Genomic DNA, 25,793 nt, shown 5'->3' with positions numbered 1-25,793 from the left:
GTAGCCTGATTGCCAGGTGCCATGACAGTCACCTGTGCCACCCTCCTTAGCAGGTGATCCCACCGGGAAATGGAGAGTCAGGAGCTTAAACCGCTGCACTGGTGGGGTGGGCAACTTTTGCAGGATGATTTAGCAGCAGTTAATTCTCTCATCTTCTATGTCATAAGAGCTCTGGACTAAACTGGGAAGTAGTTGTGACTGTATATATCTGTGTTGATTTCAGGTGTCTTGCCTGGGAGCCACAGAACAGCTGAGGTTTTGATCTTGAATTCTTGCACTCTTGCTCTTGAGGGTTAGGCCCTATGGGGTTTGCTGCTTGGGGTTAGTGTTTGTCTTCCTGAAGACAACCTGAGCACCAGATTTCTTAGTCATGATTTACTTTGTCTAAAGGGAACTTCAACAGTCTTAAGAAATAAGAATGCATTGAAAGGCGGATTAAGTTGCCACTTAAATTGTCTCGATTATTGATCTGAATGGATGGAGCCACATAGGAATTATACCTTTGAAAGAGGACATTGGGTAGGATTCCATTCCTATAAGTCTCTCTCCTACAACCTAGCCCAGACTTCTGAAATTTGGAAGGAAGAACTTTTCCCTTCCCCAATTCCTGTTAGGATTTTAGTTATCAGATATCAGAAACACATGCAGTCTCTGAGAGAGTTCAAGTCATAGCCCTTTACTTTTGAGATGAAAAGAGAGAAGGACTAGGAAACAAAAGAAGAAGCAACCTGAAATCACCGAGAGTAAGAAAAGGGACCATCAGGAGCTGATGTTTACGTATGATGAGATGTGACAAGGATATGTAGAAACAGTCAGCATCCAGGGTAATTGGACAGGCAGTAAAGATGGATGGCCTGATGCAGATTGTGGGGAGCCTTTAGGACAAGGGTGTGTGTGGGAGCTGACATTGGTTGGAGGGAACACCGTTGACAAGCGGTGAAGCAAAGAAGCATGTGGTCGTCGGGGACTGATGTGTGTTCCCAGTGTGACTGAACTGTAAAATCTGGCCTAAGAAGGATACATGGCACTTTGTACACTCTTCAGCAAGCATAAGGACACTTCAGAAACTTGATAGAAAATGGAATTCAAGAGCTGGCATTGTGGTAAAGCCACCCCTGTGGTCCTGGTATCCTATGTGGGCATCAGTTTTTATCCTGGCTGCTCCACTTCCAGTTCAGCTTCCTGCTAATGACCTGGGAAAAGTAATGGAAGATGGCCCAAGTGTTTGGGCCCCTGCAATGCATGTGGGAAACTTAGAAGAAGCTGCTGGTTTTGGCCTGGCCCAGCCCTGGCCATTGTGGCCATTAAGCAGTGGATGGAAGACCTCTCTCCTTCTCTGTTGGTTGTTTATTCTTTCAAATAAAAAAAGTTTTAAGGCTTTATGAAATGGAGTACAAAGTAAGGCTATTTTGGTACATGAACATTTTGAAGTCCCTGCATACAGAGGGACTTATATAACTGTGGAAGAGCAGGCACTGTGGTGCAGTAGGTCAAACTGCTGTTTGGAATACCCATATCCCATATTGCAGAGCATTTAAGATTGAAAACCAGCTCCACTGCCCATCCAGCTTCCTGTCGTTGTGTCTGGGAGACAGCAGATGATGGCTCAAGTTACCCATGGGGGAGACCTATATGAGTTCCAGGCTCTTGGTTTCTGCCTGGCCCAGCTCTGGGGAGTGAAGCAGCAGATGAAAGATCTCTAGGATTTGCTCTCACTCTGTAGCTTTGCCTCTCAAGTAAATAAAGTTGAACACATTCTGATGTTCATAAAAAATGTACATGGTGAAAAAACTACACATGGATTTCAAAATTTTTTTATGTATGAAAATAAACTCCTCTTTGAATTCCATTTCCCATGTAATGTTTGCAGTGCCCTTATGAAATGGGAAATATGTTGTGTGCAGTGTGATTTCTGTGGCCAAGAAAGTGTGTTGATGACAGAACCAGGGCTGCAGGGAGAGCCTACCTCTTGATCTAACTTCGGGAAAGGCTGAGGCAGGGCCAGCCTAGTGTTTAGCCATGTGCCATGTGTGAGCAGGAGTGTCCCAGAGTCCATGTGCTGGCATGCTCAGCATGGGTGCAGTGAGAAAAGAGAAGGCCCTGATCCTTGAGACCTGTGAGGTGGGCAGGGGCCTGTGCTGGACATGGTAAGGACTCAAAGGTGAGTGTGTAAAGTGAGCATGTGTTTAAGTAAACAGGATTGTGTAAGGGGGTGACCTAGGAGTGCTGCACCCAAAGAGAACTGGGTGAGTGACCTGGCTGTGTCTCCCTTGGTGTGTTGAAGAGGACCCTTGCTGTTGGTGAGCTGTTCTGGGAACTGCCTTCCTCCTCTCAGCTTGCACATCTCTAGCAGGTGCATGCAGGAGGGTAGGTTGATAGGCTGCTCCTCCACAGGTATCCCTGAACATGGGAAAGGCACTCTGAATGAGACTCAGACCCCTGTCCCAGCATCTCTGAAAGCACCAGAGCCTGATCAGGGCCAGTGATTGACCAGCTCTTTCTCCCCTTTCTCCAGAGATGAGAAAAATCAGTCCATCATAGTCAGCGGGGAGTCTGGAGCTGGGAAGACCGTGTCAGCCAAGTATTCCATGCGCTATTTCGCCACCGTTGGTGGTTCAGCCAGTGACACCAACATTGAAGAGAAGGTCCTAGCATCTAGTCCCATCATGGAGGTAAGGCCTTGTACACCTGGGGCTGTTGTGATTTGCCTGTGCCCCCAGGTCAACATGTCGGTGCAGTATCCTCACGTTCTCTGCTGAGTGTTGTAATCACCCTCCCCTGCCCTGCCTCTGACTGCTGTCCTCTTCCCTGCTGGCATTGTGTGTCAGGATATCAGGGCCTTGAACTTCCTCCTGGAAAGCTCAGCCTGGACTGCTGGGAAGTGGCAGAAAGCCTACAGAGAGGAGAGACAGAGAGGAAGATCTTCCGTCCGATGATTCACTCCCCAAGTGAGCGCAACGGGCCGATACTATGCCGATCCGAAGCCAGGAGCCTCTTCCGGGTCTCCCACGCGGGTGCAGGTTCCCAACGCTTTGGGCCGTCCTCGACTGCTTTCCCAGGCCACAGGCAGGGAGCTGGAAGGGAAGTGGGGCTGCCGGGATTAGAACCGGCGCCCATATGGGATCCCGGGCGTGCAAGGCGAGGACCTTTAACCACTTGTATGAATGTATGTTATCCTGAGGGAGCAGGGAAGAGGTGGCTAGAGACAAGATGTGTATTGTACGGCCTCAGAAGACAGCACCCAGGACAGCTCCTGGGTCACATCATGCATGCATCATCCTGGCATTGCTGTGAATGCCCTGGGATGGATAGACACAAGTGCAATGCCAGAGCAGTTTGTGAATGTTAGATGCTGCAAGAATGAACCACGTTTCAGAATCAGAACTTTTATGAGGCTTCTCATGCTGAACTGTCGCACTAGCATCACAGCTATGTGTACCTATGTGCTTGACCTCGCTGCCAAGTATTTGCTCTCAGTGTTAATTCCAAGCCCTGGGCTGAGGGTCTTGTAAAGCACAAATTGCCGGATCTCACCTGCAAGTCTGGGGAGGGACATGGCAATATGCATTTCTCCCAGGTGAGCTCACACTGTTGATCTGGGCACCATACTCAGAGAACCATTGCCCTACTGAAAGAATGTGAAGGCCTCCCGCTGAAAAACATGACAGTGAAAGGGAATGATAGGAAAGGAGGGCTCATAACCCTGCAGCGGGTAGACTTCCCCCACCTGTTACAGCATAAGCCCCATCCCCACCCAGTGTTTCTACATGCTTGACCGTAGTTGATCTCCCCATTGCTCAGTGTTTAGTTGGGATCCTGTTTACTCTGGGTGGTGATTCCAAACCCTGAGTTGTAGACCAGGCCTTTCAAAAGATGCTCATTGACCACAGCTTCCCTGGGATCCTGTGCTTGTGGAATCTCCTTACATGGAATCAACAAGGAACATCTTGTTTTCCTCAGAATAGGCGTAAAACCAGGCTTGCCTTTTTGCCCTGAATTTCAATAATCAGTTAAGCTTTTATGCCATAAGGTTTTGGAGAGACGGGAAAGAAGTGGTTATTCTGGGCAGAGTAGAAGTGTCCTCATCGATCACCAGTGAACACAGTCATTGTCATTTCCTCCGTGACTTAGGTCACCATGTGACTGTGTATTTATAAGATATAGGGGCCGTGCTTTAGTTTTTATTATAACAAAATATGCATGACATAAAATTTATCATGTTTACTATTTTAGGTATACAGTTCTATAGCATTATGTGCGTTCACACTGCTTTCACAGCCATCATCATCTACTTTGAAAACTTTGTCGGGAGTGACAGAGTAGTTCATCTGGCTCATCCAAGCGCTGGCATCCCATACGGGTGCCAGATCATGTATTGATTGCTCCACTTCTCGTCCTGCTCCCTGTTTGTGGCCTGGGGAGGCAATGGAGGATGGACCAAAGCTTGGAACCCTGCACCCAAAAGAAGCTCCTGGCTACTGGCTTCAGATTAGCTTAGCTCTGGCTGTTGGAGCCATTTGGCGGGGTGAATTAGCAGATGGAAGAGCTTTGTCTCTGTCTCTTCTCTATTTAAATTCTCTCTCTGCCTTTCCAATGAAAATTAATAAATCTTAAGAAAAAAAAAACCCACCTCTCCTCTCAATCAGAAACTGCCTGTCACATGAGTGTTCTTCATTCACCCTCCCTGCACTCCTGGTAGCCTCTCTTATACGTTATGTGAATTTGCCTGCTCTGGGTTCCTGCTTCAAGTGGAATTGTGCAGTATTAGCCCTGTTTTATGTAGCTTCCCAGCTTCATGTTGCTGTGTCTCGCTGCTTGCTTGGTTTGGGTGCCAGGGTGATATTTAGTGTGTGAACATGCTCCTTTGCCCTTGTGGTGGATGCTTGGGCTGTGTCTACCTCTGGACTACCATGGATACTGGTGCTGTGGCCATTGGGATGTGTGTGTGTGTGGTTTCTGCTGTGGAAATGACTTCCAAATTATGCTCATTTGAAGGTACTCCAGTGTTTGCAAAACCTGCTGTGGTCAAGCAGCTGGCAGTTTGTGGAAGAGTGGGAGGGAAGCAGAATATGTTGGCATAAGAGATGTGTAGGAGTAACATGCAAAATACACCACATGCAGTCTAGCTGCTAGTGTCTAGAGGGGCAGGGGCAACTGCCTGAGCTAACCTAATGCTGCACAGTCCCATGTGATCTAAGTAGATTATGCAATAGTTTAGACTGCACACGTTGTGTTGGCTTTCTGTCATGTGCACATCGGTTATTTGCGATCTTTGTGCCCAAGTCCCAGGATCCCATCTGTACACTAGAATTTTGCCATCATAGGGATTCTCATTTGAACTACTAGGAGGGGTCATGTTTTAGAGAAAGCTTGGATGTGACCATGGAGGAGATGATGTGTAGCTGGGGGGAAAAAAGCCTGGGTGGGATTAGAAAGAGTGTGGCTTTTTACTCTGCCTGTGGCTACAGACACAGCTTTGTGTAGGTTCCAAGTGGAACTGTGTCCTCAGGGTTAGAACCAGCACAGTGGACATTGGATTGCTGGTGAGCTGCCCTGTGCCAGAAAAGTGTAGCTCCTCTTGAGGAAGCAGTCAGCTGGGCCACTGTCATCTCATGGCTTTCTCAGCTCAGAGACTGCAGATGGCATCTAGGGAGGCCAAGGGCAGGACAGGAAAGGAGGCGCATTCCCCGCAGGGCTGCGCTAGACCACAGCCATTGGAAGTCACAGCAACTTGAGGCTGGCTGGGGACTGGCTGGAGTGGACCAGGCTGATTTATTGTAGCACCAGCAGGCTCTGACCCCATTCTAATCAGGAACTGGTTGGCTTCCCATGAGCAAGTTGTTTCAGAGTCTGCACTGATTAAACGAATGGCACTAATCAAGAGCCTGTCAGAGCAGGGACAGGTCCCTCGTCCACACTGGAGTGCCATGTGTCTGCAGCTCAGAGCCACAGTGGCCCCTTCTTCCTGGGAGAAGGGAAGGAGATTTAGGGGCTCAGTGAGCAAAAGAGAAATCAAGACCAGATATGCATAGTTTTCAAATTTTTCTTAAAAATGCAAACGAGAAACCCCGTCATACCCAAGTCTGCCCCAGCATGCCTACCTTATGCCCTGCATCAGCCAGTCCAAACATGGTTTGGACAGCTCCCCTTCCCTACTCTTCTGCCCGTCCTTTTGCCTACACACCAATGACAAGGGGACTGCCTTTTCCTTCCCTACTGCTGGGAGGTTTCTCACATTAGATTCACATCTGTTTTCATAGCCTAAAGCCATTCCTGCTTGCTTGCCTTCTTTTCTTCTAAAGATTTATTTTAAAAGGCAGACCAATAGAGAAAAACACAGGCCATGATGGCCAGACCAGAGCCAAGAACCCTGGAACTTTGTTCAGGTCCACCACACAGGTCACAGGGGCCCAAGCACTGGGGCCATCTTCTGCTACTATCCGTTAGCAGAAGTAGCAAGAAGCTAAATCAGAAGTAGAGGAGCTAGGACTTAAACCAGTGGTCTGGTAGAGGAAGCCAGCCTCTCAAGTGGCAGCTTAATCCGGTGGCCCGCAACACTAAGCCCATGATGTGTTTTGGAAAGTAGGTACTCATTTCTTCTCATAGCTTTAGAGTTTGCCATTATATAAATATACTGTGTTTTATTCCCCTTACTGCTAGACATTTAGGTGGTATTTTATTTTTAGAAATAGCTGGTATTGAATATTCCCCCTGTGTGTCACTTATGTGCTTGGGTATTTTCTAGGTACTATCTAGAAATAGAATTGCTGGTGGTTAGGTGCATGCCTGTGCAGTATTACTAGATATGCCCAGTCAGCCCTCAGATCAGCAGGGCCGCCCATGGAAATCTGTAGGCTGTAGACAGATCTGTTGGCAGTGATCCTAAGAACCTGGGCAGGGCATTCCTCGGGTGTAATAAGTAATTATCTGAAATGTACCAAAGGATCTTCATGCTGTTTTACACATTAAGAAATTGGAATTTTTGAGATACTAAATTGAAATTTGGAGTAGAAACTGAAGTATTGAAACTAGACCTTTGCACATTTTCCCCTCTTGCCCTTGCTAAGCACATCTTTGTGCTGTTGTTTATCATGCTGCTCCACCCACTACATTTTCTGTGAAAGCAGTAAAATGTTTCTGTTAGACTTGCAGGAACCTCACACCAAGTGTTCGTGGAGGGTGGACAGGTGGTTGCAGGCCTGAGCCAGCTCATGTCTCTGGGCAGGGCTAGGCTTTGGTTTACAAATGAACAAGGGCATGGCTCAAGACTTTGAGGATCTGCAAGTTTTCCCAGTCCAGACTTAACAGGACATATTTGTGCCCATTAGCTGTTGGTCAGCTTCTGGCTGCGTGTTCGTGCTCCTATTGGTTTTGCAACTGATGCAGCACAGCATTGCAAAGCTTGGAGCACTGGGAGATGGAGTTCTGTCATCAGGGTTGAGTGAGACTGGGCAAGAGTGGCAGGTAGGCTGGGATCTTGATTTCTCATTTCCAAGACTACTCAAGTAGATATTTTTCAAGTATTTGAACCACCTGACAATGTCAACATGTAGAAAGGATTAGATTTTTTTTGAAGATTTATTTTTATTGGAAAGTCATATCTTTTTATTGAATGAAAAGATAGTCCATCTTTTCATTCACTCCCCAAGCGGCCGCAATGGCTGAAGCTGAGCCAATCCGAAGCTTGGAGCCCAGAGCCTCTTCTGGGTCTCCCATGCAGGTGCAGGGTCCCAAGGCTTTGCGCCATTCTTCACTGTTTTCCCAGGCCACAAGCAGGGAGCAGGATGGGAAGTGGGGCAGCTGGGATATGAACCGGGGTGCACATGGGATTCTGGCGCATGCAAGGTGAGGAATTCAGCCACTAGGTTACCAGGCAGAGCTCAAGAATTAATTATATATATATGTATATATAATTTTTTTAAAGACAGAGAGCAAGCACATCATTCATTCCTCAAATGACATAACAGCCAAGGTTGAGCCAGATTAAAGCCAGGTCTCCCACATGAGTGGCAGGGACTCAGTCATGTGTGCCATCATGCACTGCTTTCCAGGCACATCAGAGGGGAACTGGATTGAAGTGGAGCAGCCAGGACTCAAACTGGCTTTCCAGTGTGGGATGTGGGCAAACCAAGCAGTGGCCTATTGTGCCACAACACCTGCACAAGTAATGAAAATATTTAATGTATCTATTACTAACCCATTAACAATGTGATTTTTAAAATAAAAAACAAATATTCATGCCATGAAATTAGTTTTTTAGCCACTTTCAAAAATTATTAAATTCTAGGTTTTTTTTTTAAAGACTTACTTAAATTTTGAAACAGTGGGAAAGAGAACTTCCATTTGCTGGTTCACACCCCAGGTGGTTGCAATGACCAGCACTGGTCCAGACCAAAGCCAGAAGCTTCCCCTACTTTCCCACAAGGGTGTTGGGGCCCAGGTATTCAGGCCATCTTGTACTGCTTTCCTTAGACCTCATGTTAGTAGGGAGATGAATCAGAATTAGAGCAGCTGGGACAGGAACCAACACCCATTTGGAATGGCAGTGTTGTAGGCGTGGCTTCACATACAATGCCACAACACTAACTCCTAAAATTCTGGTTTTTTTGAATGTGCCTGTACTACAACGTGCAAAAATGATTCCAAGAAAAATGACAGCTTCTTGATTTGCCCCAAGAATGAAGTGTGTAAGAGAACAGTTGCTGACTTACACTTTGTTTCTAAAAAGTAGCATTTATTATTGGAGAGCAGTGTGATACCAACTATTCCCAGACATCCAAAGGAAGTAGAATAAACACAGAAGGATTTGTTTTTTTTTCTGTAGCTTGGCCCCGTTGTCATCTTAGTAACAGAGCAGGGAGGCGGATGCTGTCACAAGGACACTGTCATGAAATGTAGCCAGTCCTCGATTCTTGAGCACCTTTTCTTGTCAACATTTGTTCCAACCAGGCCATTGGCAATGCGAAAACCACGCGCAATGACAACAGCAGTCGTTTTGGGAAGTACATTCAGATTGGCTTCGACAAAAGGTACCACATCATTGGGGCCAACATGAGGACCTACCTGTTGGAGAAGTCCAGAGTGGTCTTCCAGGTGAGTAGTGGGATGTGAGCCCCAGGATTGCCTTCCTGTGGGTGCCCTGCTCCCTCACAGCCCAAAGAACATCTCATGTCTGGAGCTTGGCATTGGATGCCCTTGTTCTTCCAATTTTCTCTGTTTCTCATGTCAGTACATGTTCATTCAAGTGATGTAGACATGAGGCCTTAAAACCTTCTAGGCAGTGCTGTTTAGATTCAGTCCCGTGCCAGCCCTAAGCTAGATGCCAGGGTCACCGTGGGGAACAAGATCGTCCTTCTGGAGATTGGCTGTGATGGCCTAAGCATGCCACAGATCCCGAGTCTGGGTTTCTGCTTTCATGAGAGCCTTTCCTGGAGCCTTCTTGGGTAGACTGATAAAATTAGTTACTCCTGGCCGCCTGCTTCTGCTTTCCTTTCCTTTCCCTAAGCATGCCACAGATCCCGAGCTGGCCTGAGTCTCTCTGCATTTCCCCACAACCCCAACAACGATGGGCAGCAGTGGCACCTTGCATCCTGGGCTTGGGTCTGTGGTTTGCTCTTTTCTCTCATTCACTTCTTTGTCCCCACCTTTTGGCTGTGCTCAGAGGAGGAGGTGGTGGCAGTGTGACCTGATAGCTCCAAATCAGTAGTTTACTCTGCTGGCCAGAATTGCCTGGCATTCAGCCAGATGCTTTAAGCCCTTCTCATTCTTACCAGCCAGTGGAACATGAAGAGACTGCAGTCTACATAGCACTAGTCAGGCATCAGAAGTTGAATTGGTATTTGTTGGTTGACCCACACATGATGTTGTGTCTGGAATGTCACAGCAATAGTGACATTCCTGCCCCTACACAGAAGGGGAAGGAAAAGGCAGGCTCTCACATGAGTTAGGAAGCAAATGCCCTCAGGTTGGGGCAAGACCCAGGACAGTAGATGGCATGCCAGAAAGAAGGAAGTGAAGGTGGCAGAGCTGAGGAGGAAGACTTCAGGTTTGGCCTCCTCTGCCAGGGACATCTGAGGTTGGGAGGGATGGAGACACAATCTCAGAGATCACAGCCCTAAAACTGCTTTGCTTTCTCCTCTTTCAGGCAGATGATGAGAGGAATTACCACATCTTTTACCAGCTCTGTGCTGCTTCCAGTCTTCCAGAATTTAAAGAGCTAGCACTGAGTAAGTCTGCAGGTGCTTACAGATCCTGGGGGTATATGGCTGGAGATTCTGCTCCAAGCATCCCTGATGTGGGCCCTTGCCTTGGCTTCCAGACCCTGTGAATTTCATAGTCACGTGTGCCGAGTAGCATTCACGGCACACAGGCTGGCCTGCCACAGGAAGTGTAGGCAGGATGAGGTGGTATGGGGAAGGAGTGTGCTTTGCACAATAGGCATCATGAGATGTCTACCCTTTCCATGAAGATCTGGAGGCTTGGGGAATGTGTGGCTGTGAATGTGGCTTATGGGTTTTAAGTCACATTGAAGGATTTGAGAGCATAAGATGAGGGGATAAGATGAGTTGGATAAGTCTGAGCACTGCCAGGGTCTCTCCCAAGTGGGTATGAAAGCTTCCAGGGCACCTGTGGTTGGGCATTGGGTGGGAGGGAGGTGCCGCAACCTAGTGCCTATCCTTTGGAGATGGTGGGGTGATTGCCTGTTGTCCCTTGCTTGGTGCCACTTCCCTGAGGGGCTTTATTATAGAGCATTGGCCAATTCCTGCCGTGGAGTCCTTGGCACCCTGTGTGTGACAACAGCCAGCCTGGAGCCTAGCAGCGCCCTCGTGTCTGCCAAGTGTCATGTCCCTGGCTTGCCATCTATGTTTTGGGGTGTGTTGGGGGAGGTCCAGTACCAGCAGATGGTGTGAAACACTGGGTGTCTAGACAAGCTAGCTGCACTGTGCAGCTATGAGAGAAATAGGAGTTCTGGGACTTTGCTGTCCCTAATCTGTAACTGTAGCCATCCTGAGGGTCAAGTGCCAGACTCACCCATGCTCCCAGCAGCTCTGGTGCATTAAATGCATCCAATGTAGGTCAGCACCACCTTGACTTCACTTACCTTCTGTGCATTTCTTCAGAATTTGATGACAATGCCATGCAATTGACTTGGGCCATGCTGGGTGCCAGAGGTGTAGCATGGAACCATACAATTACAGTAACTGTGAATGGAGCACAGCAGAGGTAGGCCAGAGGCTCCCTGGGAATAATGCTGACCCTGGGACAGAAGCAAGGAGTTCTGCATGATGCCACCTGTCCTCCGCATGTGTACAGTGCTGGCCAGTGGCTGCTGGGCCCTCATGGAGGGGAGGACTGTGTGTCACCTGCTGAGCAGCCCTGGATGGCACTTTGTAGCTCTAGTCTCAGCTCTCAGTCACAAGTGGCCAGGTTGGCGATCATAGTACAGGTCATGGCCATCCTGCTCTTCCCACAGTGGGACATGGGCCTCAGCTTGGCTTTTTAGGGCTAACCTCCAAATTAAAAAAAAAGAAAAAAAAAGAAAACCTTAATGATATGTTTATTTGCAAAGCAGAGTTAGAGGGAGGGGAAGAGAGATCCTCCATCTGCTAGTTAAGTACTCAAATGGCTACAGTGGCCTTGAGCTGGGCCAGGCTGAAGCTAGAAGCTTCACTGTGTCTCCCACATGGGTGCCAGGGACACAAGCATTTGGGCTACCTTCCGCAGCTTTCTCAGGGGCATGAGCAGAGAGATAGGTAGGAAGTAGAACAGCCAGGACTCAGAGAAGCACTCATATGGAATGCTGGCATTGCAGGTGATAGTTTAACTTGCTATAACACAACACTGGCCCTGAGACTTGAAAATGTTGAAGTCAGATAGAGAAAAGGCAAATACAGGCAAGTTCCCTGTGGCTATACATGGCATCACTTTGTCCAAGATGTAACTATAGAACAGCAGGGAGGAAATCCTCCTAAAGTTGGTCGCATGTCCACGAATTCTGTTGAGGTAGAAAATAATTTTTCCTTATTCCATGTCTCTGCAAGTCATGTTCTCCTTCGACCCCCTGAGCTACAGTGCTTGAGAGCCAACCAGTCTGATCAGTTCCTTGCACTCTTCCACATACTTGTGAAGAGCCTTCAATACGTTCTTGTGCAGCTTTGTGGGCAGATTGGCTGTAAGCCCCGGAGCTCTGTTTAGTTTCATGAATAACCCTGGTCTGGTGGCTGGAGGTGTCAAGTACTTAAGCAACTGAGTCAGTGGTGAGAAGTGAATATTTAGAGCTAACATGCATCCTGTTCTTCCACAAACACATGCAGCTGTCTTTGTAAAACCCCTCGTCTGTATAAGCTTTGTGCCTTTGTCTGGGGTTGGAGTACATGGGGCAAGTGGCTTTTGGTGCAGAGCAAGGGGAAAGACTCCAGAAGGTTCCAGGAGGCAGGTCCAACAGGAAGGACCAGGTGTTGGGATTGGCACCTGGAGCCTTAGTGTGGCTGTGTGTCCTGCTGGACCGACCTGAGGTGCCTCTGACTGGACACACCCAGCCAAGGAGGAGGAAGCTCCACTGAGTTTCTGGGAGGGTCAAGGAGGGTCACCCAAGTCCAGCTCTGGCAGTTTCTGGCATTGTGCCCAGACCCATGCAGCACTGATGGTGTGGGCGCTCAGGCCAGAGTGTTTTCCTGGAGATGTAAGTGATGTAAGTGATTTTCAAGCATCATTTTGATGACACGCACCTGTTGTCTTAACTGCTGGCTCTTGAGCCCATCCTTCCAACAGCGTGGGCACCTACTGTGGGTTTATTCTCTCTCCCATGCTGTGTTAGGTTGGACCTGAACTCCGACATACACGATCTCAGGCCCCTCTTTGAAGGCCTCCGCTGATGGCTTTTCTTGAAGTAAGCAGAGTCAAAACAAACATGCAAAGATTCTTGGGCTGCACTTGCTGCTATGCCTAGACAGTTCAAGCGCAACCTTTGTAGGACAGGTAGAAGGAGAGCCCATATGCCCTAGGGGCTGTTACCGCCTCTCTTTGGTTGGGTGAGATGGGTGAGATGGTTGCTGAGGTACGTGGGTGTTGAACTTGCACATATCAGCACACATTGGAGAGGAAACTTTGTCCCATGAAGCTGCTCTGCCCATCACTGCTTTTAGGGGGTTAGGCATCTTGTACTGGTGCTGCCTGAGTAGAGTGGCACATTGTCTGATAGCAGGTTTCTCTTTTGTTCTTTAGGGGTTTTGTTGTTATTGTTTTTTCCCCATTGCAATCCTGGACAACAGTATATCCAGGGATGTCGCTAAAATTGGGTCTGGATTGGTCTGCTGGGGTAGCAGTGCTCAAGCACTGAGACCTTGTGTGGGTGACATGGGGACAAGGCCAGTGCCTCACGCCTCACCACCTTGCTTCCCAAAGCATGTGCAGAGGACTTTTTCTACACCTCCCAGGGAGGAGACACGTGCATCGAGGGTGTAGACGATGCAGAGGACTTCGAGAAGACACGACAAGCCTTCACACTGCTTGGTAAGTAGCTTCTGGATGGGAGAGTGGGTGCTGACTTCTTGAGGGCAGGGAACCAGGCCATGGCCCACATGGTTTGAGGACGGCCATGAGGTAATGGGGAAGCTTTTATGTCCTCAGTGAACATGGTTTTAGTCTTAATTGCCTTGGCCCTCAGGCTCCAAGGCTTGAGAGCTGCAGTTCTGTCAGCCTTTTTTTTTTTTTTCCTCCTGAAAGGTAGATTTACAGAGAGGAGAGACAGAGAGGAAGGTCTTCCATTTGCTTTTTTATTCTACAAATGGCCGCAATGGCCAGAGCTGAGCCAATCTGAAGCCAGAAATTTCCGCTGGGTATCCCATGCAGTTATAGGGTCCAAGGATTTGAGCCATTCTCCATTGCCTTCCCAGGTGACAAACAAGGAGCCAGATGGAAAGTGGAACACCCAGGACATGAATTTGTACCGATAAAGGATGCCAAGTTTGCAGGGGCGACGATTAGCGAATTGAGCCACTGTGCCAAACCTGTTGACTTTTTTTTAATGTTTATTTGTTTTTATTGGAAAGGCAGATATACAGAGAGGAGGAGAGAGAGATAAGAAGATCTTCTGGCTGATGATTCACTCCCCAAGTGCTACAATGGTTGGAGCTGAGCCAATCTGAAGCCAGGAGCCAGGAGCTTCTTGTGGGTCTCCCACATGGGTGCAGGTTCTCAAGGCTTTGGGCCATCCTCGACTGCCATCCTCGATTGCTTTCCCAGGTTGCAAGCAGGGAGCTGTATGGGAACTGGAGCCCATACGGGATCCCAATGTGTTTAAGGCAAGGACTTTAGGTGCTATGCTATTGTGCTGGACCCGACTTTTCTTAAAAATAAGAATTTGGGGAACCGATGCTATGGTGTAGCAGTTCCTGCAGTGCCAGCATTCCTGTTGGGTGCTGATTTATATTCTGGCTACTCCCTTTCTGGTCCAGCTACCTTCTAACGCATGTGGGAAAGCAGTGTGGATGGCCCAGGTCCTTGGAATTCTACACTTGCAGACCTGGAAGAAGCTCTTGGTTTCAGACATGCTCAACTCTGGATATTTTGGCCATTTGTGGGGGTGAGCTAGCAGGTGGAAGATTTCTTTCTCTTTCTGGAACTTTATCTTTCAAATAAAATTTTTGTTTTTCTCTCTCTCTCTCTCCCTCTCTCTCTCTCTTTCTCTTTCTCTTTCTCTCTTTTCTTTACGATTTATTTGTGAGGTAGATATTGTGGCCCAGCAGGTGAAGCCACATCTTGGAACACTGTATCCAAGCGTTCACACCTCCACTTCTCCAGCTTTCTGCGGATGTGCCGGGAAGGCAGCAGTGATGGTAGCAGTGCTTGGGCTCCTAGCAGGCTCATGAGAGACTCAGATGGAGCTCTGGTTCCTGGCGTTGGCCCCAGCTGTAGCAGGCATTTGGGAAGCCATTCCGCCTTTCAAGTAGATGAGAATATTTTTTTTAAATCAGGATTCAAGAATCTGTCTCCCTGATAACCACAGGTATTATTGTTCTCCTACTCAGGTCATCAGAATGACTAGATAAAACCCAGATGTCTTTTCATGCTGGGTTCTGGGTTTAGAGAGGGAGTATGTTGTGGAAAGCAGGCTGCCTGCCTGGTGACTCTGCCATGCACAAACTCTGCTTGGTCTGTTAACTCAGACTTCTTGTGGGACTCGGTGGAGGAGCCTGATGTCAGAAAGTCCTGCTTGTCCTTCAGGGGTTAGGGTTAGGGTAAGGGAAGCTTACCTTAAGGGAACAGCCGAGCAGGAGGAAAACGCTCCTTCCCCTGTCATGCTCTGTAGAGAAGTCTAATACCACCACCACCACCACTACTTGTATCCAGGTGGAGATGCCATCAACCTTTCATGATTGGGGAATGGAGCTGAAAGGCTACTTGGACGTGCAGACAGAGAAGAAAAGCCTGGGAAGTCAGCCTGGAGCCCATAACAGTGCTCCAGGCAGTTCGTGTGCTATGCCAAGTCTCTTCCCTGGCAGAGCATCCAGCTCCTGAGCCATAGGATACACCCAGGGCAACATGGTGAGGGTCTTTAGTCTCAGAGCCAGAAGAGTTTTGTCCAGTATCCAGGTAAAGCAAAGCTGGACAGGAGACACCCTCATCTCTGTATGGAGTGAACACCGACTGTCTTGTGCTATGTGGATAGCATTTGTTGTTGGTACCCAGGAAGTGAGACCAACTGTGCTGATTATATCCATCCATCCTTGTTGAGATACAGTCGATAGAGCTACCATAGGTGATTAATGATGAAAAGGGATGAAAGGTGATTTCAGGGGTGCAAAAGTGGCAGGTGCAGAAGGACAGGTGCCATATCTGGGGTGAAGAATCACAGGCCACAAAGGAGCTGTTGAGAGCCAGCCACCTCAGAGGGTGTGGACCCGCCCTGGCCTGCAGGGAGCTGGCTGTAGCTGCCCAGGCTGTGCTGTGCTCAGCAGAGCTCAAGAGATGCCACTGCTAGGGAGCCCTAGCCTGAGGACCCTGCTGGGGCTACCAAAGAGGTGGGTGGTCTCACCTGTGAGTGGTGCTTACTGGTCACATGTGCCTTCTTGCTCCCCTTGTCTCAGAAGTCACTGTAGGGCCCTCTGGGAATGGGTACCAGCAGACCAAGGAGAAATGATGGCAGGGCTCAGCTCTGGTTCCTCGAGACAGGGTAAGGAAGGGAGAGAGGACCTGACAGTGAGAGGTGATGCACTAGCTGCTGGCACCTGTGCCTTCCCCAGCATCACGTGCCTGTCTCATCCTCTGGAGCTGGGAGCAGGATGTGTTTTGCTCAGCTTGTCAGAGCCCTCATCAAGTTGACCCATAGTTCGCATTTTTTAGCCCCTTTTCCAGACCAGGCTCTGGTCTGGGCACTGGGCAAATGATCGTAAATTTCACAAAACCAACACAAACCACCCCTCTGTCCCTGAGAGGCATGCGTGGTATGGGCCATCTGACCAGAAAGCCCACTGTTAATGTTGCTTAATTTCTGGAGGATTTTTTTTTTCTGGTGTTATTTTGTTTAGAGAGGCAAGGAGAATGTAGGAACCCTGCTCCAATGGTTCATTCCTCAAGTGCCAGCAACAGCTGGGGCTGAAGCTGGAAGCTTAATCCATGTCTCCCATGTGAGTGGCAGGAACCCAGTCACACGAGCCAGCCTTGCTGCTTCCTAAGGTGTGCTTCTGCAGGAAGCTGGAATCAGAAGTCGACTTGGATTGTCAAACCATGCACTCTCATGAGGGATATGAGTGTCCTAACTGGTGTCTCAAATGCTAGGGCAAATGCTCACTCCTGGGCATATTTCTAATCCTGGCCTGACACCTCTGAGCTGCTCATTTACCAAGGACAATAGCTAGTAAGGGACTGGGAAATGGTTGGATTTCTTACACTAAGGGGTGGGTTTACTGATGCCCATTACTTGAGCTCCTTTTTGTTTGGAAGTCTGGAATATTTTGTAATGTTTAAATGCCCGTTTTGGGGGCTGGTGCTGTGAGTAGCATGTTAAACCCCCCACCTGTGGCACTGGCATCCCAGTTCAAGTCCTCGCTGCTCCAATTCTGATCCAGCTTCCTGTCGATGGCCTGGGAAGGCAGCAGAGGATGGCCCAAGTTCTTGGGACCCTGTCCTCATGTGGGAGACCCTGAAGAAGCTCCAAGCTGTGACCTGGTTCTGGCTGTTTGTAGCCATCTGGAGAGCGAACCAGAGGATCGAAGATTCTCATTCTCTCATTCTCTCTCTCATTCTCTTTCTCTCTCTCTCTCTCTCTCTCTCTCTCTCCCTCCCCCCTCCCTCCCTCCCTCCTCCCTCTCTCTCTCTCTCTCTTTCTCTCCCTCCCTCTCTCTCCCTCCCTCTCTCTCTCTCTCAATTCTACCTTTCAAATAAAAACATGTCTTTTTTTAAAGACTGCTTTTAAGCTAAATTATTAGATTATCCATTCCTGTGTAAGTGAGAAGCAGGATGGCTGGTGCTGCTGTGGTTCTGAGGCAAGTGCGTGTTTGAGACTGCAGGCAGAATGGGGGACAGTAGCCCCCAGCCAGCTGGCGTTGCAGGCCCTGGAACCACAGTCCCAAGAGAAGCCTGTCCTCTTCTCTTATTGGTGCTGGACATGTGTGTCACAGATGTTTGCAGAATATTATGTTGGGCAGAAAATGACTGCAGATAGTAACCATTCTTGTTAGGCTCATAAAAAAAAAATTCATACAACATTTGGTTGAAATTAAGTCCAGAGCGAGAAGTCAGCATGGTGGCACCAACTATCTAGTGCCATGGGCACAGTCTAGGTGGGGATGTGACCTTTGTGGCCCATGGAGTCCCTCCCCCCTGAGCCGTCACTGTGACTGGCAGTTCCTTGGTGAGCAGCCTGTCATTATGGGAGTCCTTGGCCCAGGAAGGAAAAGTGGGCTTTATTTCTAAACAGTCCTGTAGGAGGTAGAAATGTCCTTGTATCCAATCAGGGAAGTTGAGTGTGACTTGTGCATGTGTCTGTCTTCTCTTGCAGGCGTGAGAGAGTCCCATCAGATGAGCATCTTCAAGATAATTGCATCCATCCTGCACCTGGGAAGCGTGGAGATTCAGTCTGAGCGTGATGGGGATTCCTGTAGTATATCAGTGAGTTGCACACCAGTTTTGGAGATAAAACATGCCTAGCTTGCTCCCTGCTTATGACTTGATGGGACTGCAGTGGGTCTTGATCATCAAAGGACACTTCTAGGTCATTTATTCTTAGCAGGAGTGGTTTCTCTTCCCTGGTTGATAATTTTGTAGGGGAACCAATCCTTTTTGGATCCCCTGCCATCCACTTCCCATCACTCAAGCTGGGGAATTGAATAGCTATTCTAGAAAACATTTGTGACAGGTGGATTTTCCATGTACCCTGAGGTATGTGACATCCTGTAACGTGTTGTCAATCCAACAAGTTCTTCTCCTGGGGTCTTTCTAGACTTATGTGGGGTCTCCAGCCATGGCAAGGAGGTGGTGGAGTTTTGGACCCCATACTTTGCAACTGCTTCAAAGCAGCTTGCAGTCGCCCTGAGCAGATTAAGACTGGGCAAGACCCTTGTGCTGGTTCTGACAGCGTGTGGTAGAGTCCACTGGGAAGGGTAAAGGTGCCCACACGGTGGAAGGTGGGACAAGACCCTGCAAGTGACACACACAGAAGTGACTGTATCCTCTCTGGAGGGCAGTGGTGGTGGGCTGGCTGGCTGGGGGATCTGGCTTTGGGTGTGTCCGCTGCGGTTTGTTTTACATCCCTTGGTTTGCGTTTATTGCTGAGTCCTAGAAGGAGTGGAGTGTGCTCTGTGCTTCTAGGGACTCGGAATTCAAAGAACCAGAGGCAGGGAAAAGATGGAGGATGTGGGCAAGTGTCCAGGCCATGCTGATGCTGATGGTCCTTTCAGTGGAGTAGACATTAGCTAATCTCCTGCTGTTGAAATGCGTTAGGATTTCCCAAATTCCAACTATTCTGCTTTCAGGGAGAGGAAGACCAGAACTATTGCTGGCTGGGCCTGTACAGATAGAGCTCATCACTTCCCTGCCTCACACCTTTTCCCTCCAAGGGGACAGCACTGGGTATAGAGGGTCTCTGGGTGTGTCAGCCCTGCTGCTCCTTGGGAGCATGGTGACTCACCTACCTGGGGCAATAGGAAAGAGGGGAGTGTGGGAGCTGGCAGTGGTGGGTGTCTCAGAGCAGTTTCTAATGTCTGATGTTTGTCCAGCTGTGTGTGCATCTGCAGGGGATGCAGTGCAGTGAAGCTCAGAGACTCAGGTGTAGAATGGCACCTATGGCCTGGAGCCTCCCGGGCAGGCCAGACTCTACCCCGATTTCAGTGTAGAGGGCTGATGGTGCAGTGGGAGGTAGTGCCTCTTTGGAAATCTGGGACTTGGCCTGAGTGTGGGGAATCTTTGATTTTAGCACCGGCTCCCATACCCAGCCCTTGGGCAGGAAGGAAGGTGAGTGTTTGCACTGATTGGCTCAGTGCCTGTAGCCCACCCCTACCACACACACACACACACACACACACACACACACACACACGCCTGGGATCAAGTCTGTTAGGGTCACTCTTCTGCCCCAACACATGCTGATGCTTGCTGAGTATGCTGGGAGGTCAGGACCAGCTTGGGAAAGGGCAGGCTGAGCGCATCCATGGGTGGTCAGTGAGGACAGGGGAGGTGGAGGTATGTATGGGTCCCAGGTGGCTTGGCAGATGACAGGAACTCAACATGCAGCTTGAGAGTACAGGCATCATAGATCCTGAAAGTCAGAGGCTGAAGAGTGACCGTCGATGGCCAGGGCTGCTATGTCCTACCTGAGGCTACTTCCTTCTGTGCAAGAGTGTGGGCATAATGCTCACTAGCTCCTGCATTGGGATACCCCTGCTCAGAGCTGATGGTGGTCGAGCTCCTGACTGCTGCAGACTTGTGGTTGGGGTTAGGGTGGGCCTGGAGACTTCCTTACTCTGTGAATACTCAGATGGAGAGTTAATAGCAAAACCAGGCTCAGGCCCAGGCCCAGCTGCAGTTCATTCCCTGTGCTGCTGTTTTGCCTCTTCAAGTGGGAACTGTCCTCCACTGGCCCAGTGGCCCCCACTGATGCCTAACCCAGTGCTGGGCTCAGTCAGCTTGAGAAATGTACCTGGGATGGACTTGGGACATGTTCAGTCCCCTGTGGGAGTGCCTGGGCCTGAGTCTTGGTTCTGCTTGTCATCCCAGTTTCCTGTTAATGTGCCATGTTCAGAGGCAGCAGGTGGTGGGACAAGTACCAACGTCATAGGCACCTGTGTGGGAGACTGTGTGTGAGATCATGTGATTCCTGGCCAAGCCCTGACTACTGTGGTCATTTAAGGAGTGAACCAGGGCATGGGAGAGAGTTCTCTTTCTCTGCCTTTCAAATAAATACAATTTATTTTGAGAAAGAAGTGCATGATGGTGCGGTTGTGACTGAAAGCCCCTCACTCAAATGTATTTTGGTTTGTTATTTGGCTCTGTGGTGTTGACCTCCTATTGGCAAGGCTGCCTGTCCACAGACATCCCACCTTCTGCCTAGCAGTTTTTATTTTTAATTAAATCCTAAGAATGCGCCCTGTGATTGCCAGTGTTACCTTGGAGATGCAATAGCACCCGATTAGTTGGACCCCCTAGAGCCATTTGTTTCTTGAATTTGACAATGTGGGCCCATAAAATTAATCTACCTGTGATGCTGGCTGTGGGGAATGGCTGCAGCATCACTGAGATGTGTTTCAGCATAATTGCACAATGGTCCATCAGGTTCATTTACACCGACCATCAGCCATGTGCATGCTGTGAGAAAGGAGCAAGGACCCTGTCCCTCAGGGCTAGAGGTGACAAGGAGGACGTGGTAGGCTAATGTCATGGAATGTACCTGCAGTGCTGGATCTAGCCATGAAGAATTTCCTAGAGCAGGTCAGATGAACAAGCTGGACGTTTGTCACCTCTGACCTCACTGCTTGCCAACTATGCCCAGATACTTAACCTTGCCATGCATGGCTCAGGGTGGGAAGGGGCAGGAAGGCAGCCACTGAGGAAGAGGCTGTGGCAGGGAGAGGTGGCCACAGCAACCCTCAATACTGCAAACGTGAAAACTTAGGGGTGCCTACCCTTATCCACCAGACCCAAAGACAGTTGGCTCCCCCACTATCCTTAGGTCAGCTGCTTGAAGTTGAGGGTGCCAAATCATTCTCTGAATGCAGAGGGGACATGGATGAAATGGTAGTTCCAAAGTTTTTTTTTTCCTGGGCACCTCTTCCTGAATGATTTTCTCAGAGGCCTAAAAGGTCTTTGGTCAGATGGTAAGCACATGCCTCTTGGTAACTGACAAGGAGGGTAATGCTGGCTACTGTGCTGGACCTGCTCCCACCATCTCCCCATGGTGCACTATAATGTCTCTGAAAACTCCTGCTCCATAAACCGCACTTGGGCAAAAGCACTGAGATATTTGCCCACTCTGCCAGTCTGTTCAACTGACCGTCTGTTGTTTTATAATTGTGTGTGTTTTCAAGTGGGTGGATTTTGAATACCTCTAGAAGAAAATGAATAGCCTTAGGATTCTAGTGTTAAGGGAGAAATGATAGCTACATTCTCTGTTCATTTTCATTGAACAAGCCCTCATTTCCATGCTACAAGGCAGCCTCATCAGGAAATGAGTCTCACAAGCAATTTGGGGCCATTAGGAGGTGACCCGTTGTGTTCTAGAGAATTCTCTCTTGGCTTCACAGATAATGAGCCCTCCGGCTGACTGGAGGTGAGGTTAGAGGATGGGGTGAGTGGAGGATGACAGGTGTGCTGCAGGATGCTCTCCATGGGCAACAAGGATGGTCCAAGAGACCTGTTGGTTGGTGTCACAAGGCCTCCAAGGGAATGTGACTGCCATGTGGACCAGGATAGGATGCAGTGTTTGGGATTTGGGTGAATGAGGGTTAGGACCCAAAAGTTGCTCTCAGAGGCAGCTGGGCCAGGGAAGGTGCCTTGGATGTGGGAAGACATAGTCCTGGGGTGAGCCCCGAGCTGCATGGTGGAGAAGCCTGAAGCAGAGGACTCCTTGTTCTTTTCTGGCTCTCTATGGGTACAGTGTTGTCAGGGAGAGTATCTGAAGTGATCTTTTGCTGCCAGCATTTTATCTATGTGTCAGCCATTGGGCCGAGTTTCACCCAGAGAGCCCAGCATGAAGAGTGGGAATGCCATTTGGTCATATCCTTGAACCCAAGACAGCAGCATACTCCTAATGCTAACAGGGCCTGTGTGTTACCTGGGCACAGCAGGCACACAGCCAGCCTCTGTCCAACCTGGAAGAGGGTCCCGTATGGAAGAGACCATGTGCTCTTGAAGGCCCTTCAGGTGCCTGGGGCTATTTCTAAGCATTCAGCTAGGCCTGTGAGTGAGAGAACTGTGCTGTGGGTAGCCATGCATGTGGACCTCAGCCAGATGGTACTGACTTTCCATGTGAGTCTTTTCTGCCTTCTGGCTCCTGCCTTGCAGTATATCATTCCCTCCTAAGCTATATGAGAATATATTCCTTAGCAGGTGGAATGATGAATTGAGCAAACCCATGTTCTCATTGTCATCTCTGCTTGGCGTTGTGTGTAGGGGTGAGAGACACACACTGCTGGGAAAGAGATGGGGTGGAAGAAACAGAGACACCTTGGGTTTGACTTGATCTCCCTCTGAGTGGAGGAGTGAGCTTGTCTTCCACACCACTCCTGAACCGATCCCTCTCCTCTCCACTCCGCCAGCCCCAAGATGAACACCTGAGCAACTTCTGCCGCCTGCTGGGAGTGGAGCAGAGTCAGATGGAGCACTGGCTGTGCCACCGCAAGCTGGTCACCACCTCAGAGACCTACGTAAAGACCATGTCCCTTCAGCAGGTGGTGAATGCCCGCAATGCCCTGGCCAAGCACATCTATGCCCAGCTGTTCGCCTGGATCGTGGAGCACATCAACAAGGCGCTGCACACTTCCCTCAAGCAGCACTCGTTCATCGGCGTCCTAGACATCTATGGGTAAGCCATGCTCCCATCCCACAGAGCCATCTTCCCACTGGTGTCCTGGAGCCAACAGAGGCCTTGGAGAGCTTCCTAGCTCATTCTCACCCAGGGGAAGTTTGGGTTGTCACCATAACCAGGTTCACTAGCCTGAGACCAGAGGGGCCCAGTGTCCTGTGATCTAGTGGGCAGTCCCAGGGCAGAAGGGACCTGCAGAGCACGTGTAATTCTCCTATCATGAATTTGCTTTCACATCTGGAAAACTGAGGCCCAAGGGGGCAGTGATTTGCCCTGCGTGGTTCTCAGAGTTCACGATGAGAAACAAAACTTAGATGCAGGTTTGATGTCTCCATTCTGCCAAATTTCAGAACAGCCTTTGACTTCATGGTTTATATGACCACTGTCGGAGCCAAGCGGTTAAAGCCCTTCTGTTAGGTTGCTGTGTAGGTTTCTGTTGTCATTACTGTTTTTTTTTTAATTCATATTTATTTGAAAGAGAGATTTACACATGGAGAATAAAAGATTTTTTTCCATCTGCTTGTTCACTCCCCAAGTAGCCACAACAGCCAGAGCTGAGCTGATCCAAAACCAAGAGCCTCCTCTAACTCCCTCACATGGGTCCAGGGGCTCAGGGACCTGAATCATCCTCTGCTGTTTTGCAAGGTCATAGGAAGGTAGCTGAATGGGAAGTGAAACAGTTGGGACTAGAACTATTTCCCAAAAGGGATGCCAGCCCCGAAAGTGGAGAAACAGTCTGTTCTGCTGGCGTGCTGGCCCCTGTGTAAGTGCTCTTGCCTGATCAAAGCGACTGTTGTGATGGTATGCTTTAGGCCTGGTGTCGAGGAGGTGTACATAGGCACTGGGAGACTGGGCTTTTCTCAGTTCTGTCACCAGCTGGCAGAACACTGAGACCACGGCCCATCTCAGCTCTTCGGTTCCTGCAACTTCCGGTGAAGTTGTGTGGTGCAGTCTGAGGTTCCTCCCAGATCCTTCCATGGTTTGAAGCTGCATAAACTGGGTTCCAAACCCCTCCACACTTCGTTTCTGACAATATCCCTCCCGCCTTCTGGAATAGTAGATGAAATCCTCTCGAATCTTCCACCTTGGAAGTCTGGCTGAGAGCTTCAGGGCAGCCTTGTGGGAACCCTGGCATTCCAGTGAGGTTGACTGCCCTCTGGGTTGAACCTAGGCTGGGCCCTGCCTTGTGCTGAGGCTGGAGGAAAGGAGAGCCACCTGGGGAAGCAACCATCTCTGCCTGCAGAGAGGTCCTCCTAGTGATGGCTCTGGTGCTTTGCCTGCCCCAGGCAGGAGGCCTGAGTCACCTGTCATAAGACGGAGGAAGCTTGGTTTCTGCCATCCCAGAGGCCTCAGGAAGATGCTGGAGAGTTGAGGGTTCCGGAATGCAAGAGGCGTCAGAAGGAATGCATGCTGGTCTGCCAAAAGATTGAGATACTTTGTGCTTGGCAAGTTTCAAGGCTGAAAAGGGAACCCTTGCTTGCAGTCAAGAGCTGGGATTTGAACTGAGTCCTAAAAGTAGGGGACAGGCATGTAGTACGGTGGTTAAAGATACTCCTTGGGATGCTTCTGCCCCATGTTAGAATGACTGGTTGAAATCCCAGTTCCTCTGCTTCCAATCCAGCTTCCTGATGTATGCCCTGGGAAGCAGCAGGTGATGGCTCAAGTGCTTGGTTCCCTGCCACCCATGTGGGAGACATGGAAGGAGTTCTGGGCTCTGGCTTTCCTAGGCCACAAGCACAGCGCTAAGTGGAAAGTGAAGCAGCTGGGATACAAACCGACACCCATATGGGATCCCAGTGCCATGCAAGGCAAAGATTTAGACACTAGGCTACCACACCAGACCCCCTTCTTGCCTCTTGCAAGCAGACCAGTGACTGGATTGGAGTCCAGGAAAGCAAGAAAAGTGCAGATTTCAGAAAGTTCATGGAGAAAAATAATTAAAAGCAGGGATTATTTGGGGATATATGTGTAAAGCTGTTTTGAAATCAGTGCATAGTTTTTCTGTGATATCTGATTTCCTTGACCTTATGAAAGTCCCCTGTTGTAAGCCAGCCTCGTGCACCGCTCTGCTTGTCGGTGTGCTCTGGAGGAGTTGGGGGTAGTTCGTGTGGTGGAAGAGGCTGGCCTCCTAGAGGAACTACCCTGGGCACAGCTGCCATTTCCTCCATGCATGGAGCCGCCTGCCCTGCTCCTGGCATAAGGACAGCATCCCAGCATCATGCGCCTCAGTCCTAACCCCTCAAAGCATGCAATGCCCAGTGCTGCTTTATCAACCAAGAAGCTGGGAGCTGCCCACCGGGTGTTTCTTGACAGGGTGTGGGAGTGAATAGGGAAGACCCCGGCAGCTGAGGTTTGAGGTATCCTCTTCATGTTGCATTCACCAGCATTTGCCTTTAGAGGCTTGAATAACTGCCAGTTGCCTTCTTTATTCCTCTGCCCTCCTTGAGGTAACAAGAAATAAATGGCTTCACTTGGGGAAAAACAAACATGTATTTACCTTCCATTTCCATCTTCACAGCTCCCAGGTGGCTGGGGACTTTCCGTATGGCTAGTCCATTCCTGTGTGGAGCAGTGACCTTGGGAGACTTGTGGGAGACACGGGGTGTGGGAACTGATGCCTGAGGGATCAGGAGAAGTGGGATGGGAGGTAGGGAGGTTTTGGTCCAGGGAAGCAGGAAACATATGTGCTGGGATTTTGTATCTTTCTCAGTCCTCTTACTCTGCTACTCTATTTCCCAATACTTAATTAGCATCCAACTCTACTTGGCACATCTTA

The 25,793-nt window shown here is 49.3% G+C and overlaps 1 protein-coding gene across 1 annotated transcript in view; it reads left to right on the top strand.

Annotated features, from left to right (window-relative positions):
- Positions 1–2,144: 2,144 nt before the first annotated feature.
- LOC121166535 (unconventional myosin-Vb) overlaps positions 2,145–25,793 on the top strand; it is a 114,645-nt gene continuing 90,996 nt past the window's right edge. Inside the window, exons 1-7 of the mRNA XM_040995715.1 lie at positions 2,145–2,161; positions 2,516–2,672; positions 8,950–9,093; positions 10,145–10,226; positions 13,405–13,512; positions 18,002–18,111; positions 22,752–23,017. Of these exons, the coding sequence (XP_040851649.1) occupies positions 2,145–2,161; positions 2,516–2,672; positions 8,950–9,093; positions 10,145–10,226; positions 13,405–13,512; positions 18,002–18,111; positions 22,752–23,017 (884 nt within the window). The remainder of the gene's footprint in view (positions 2,162–2,515; positions 2,673–8,949; positions 9,094–10,144; positions 10,227–13,404; positions 13,513–18,001; positions 18,112–22,751; positions 23,018–25,793) is intronic.

The sequence above is a fragment of the Ochotona curzoniae genome, unplaced genomic scaffold (genome assembly GCF_017591425.1).
Source record: "Ochotona curzoniae isolate NIBS_2020 unplaced genomic scaffold, NIBS_Ocur_1.0 patch172, whole genome shotgun sequence".
NCBI lineage: Eukaryota > Metazoa > Chordata > Mammalia > Lagomorpha > Ochotonidae > Ochotona > Ochotona curzoniae.
The sequence above is the reverse complement of the archived record's forward strand: the minus strand, read 5'-3'. Positions and strand labels throughout refer to the sequence as shown.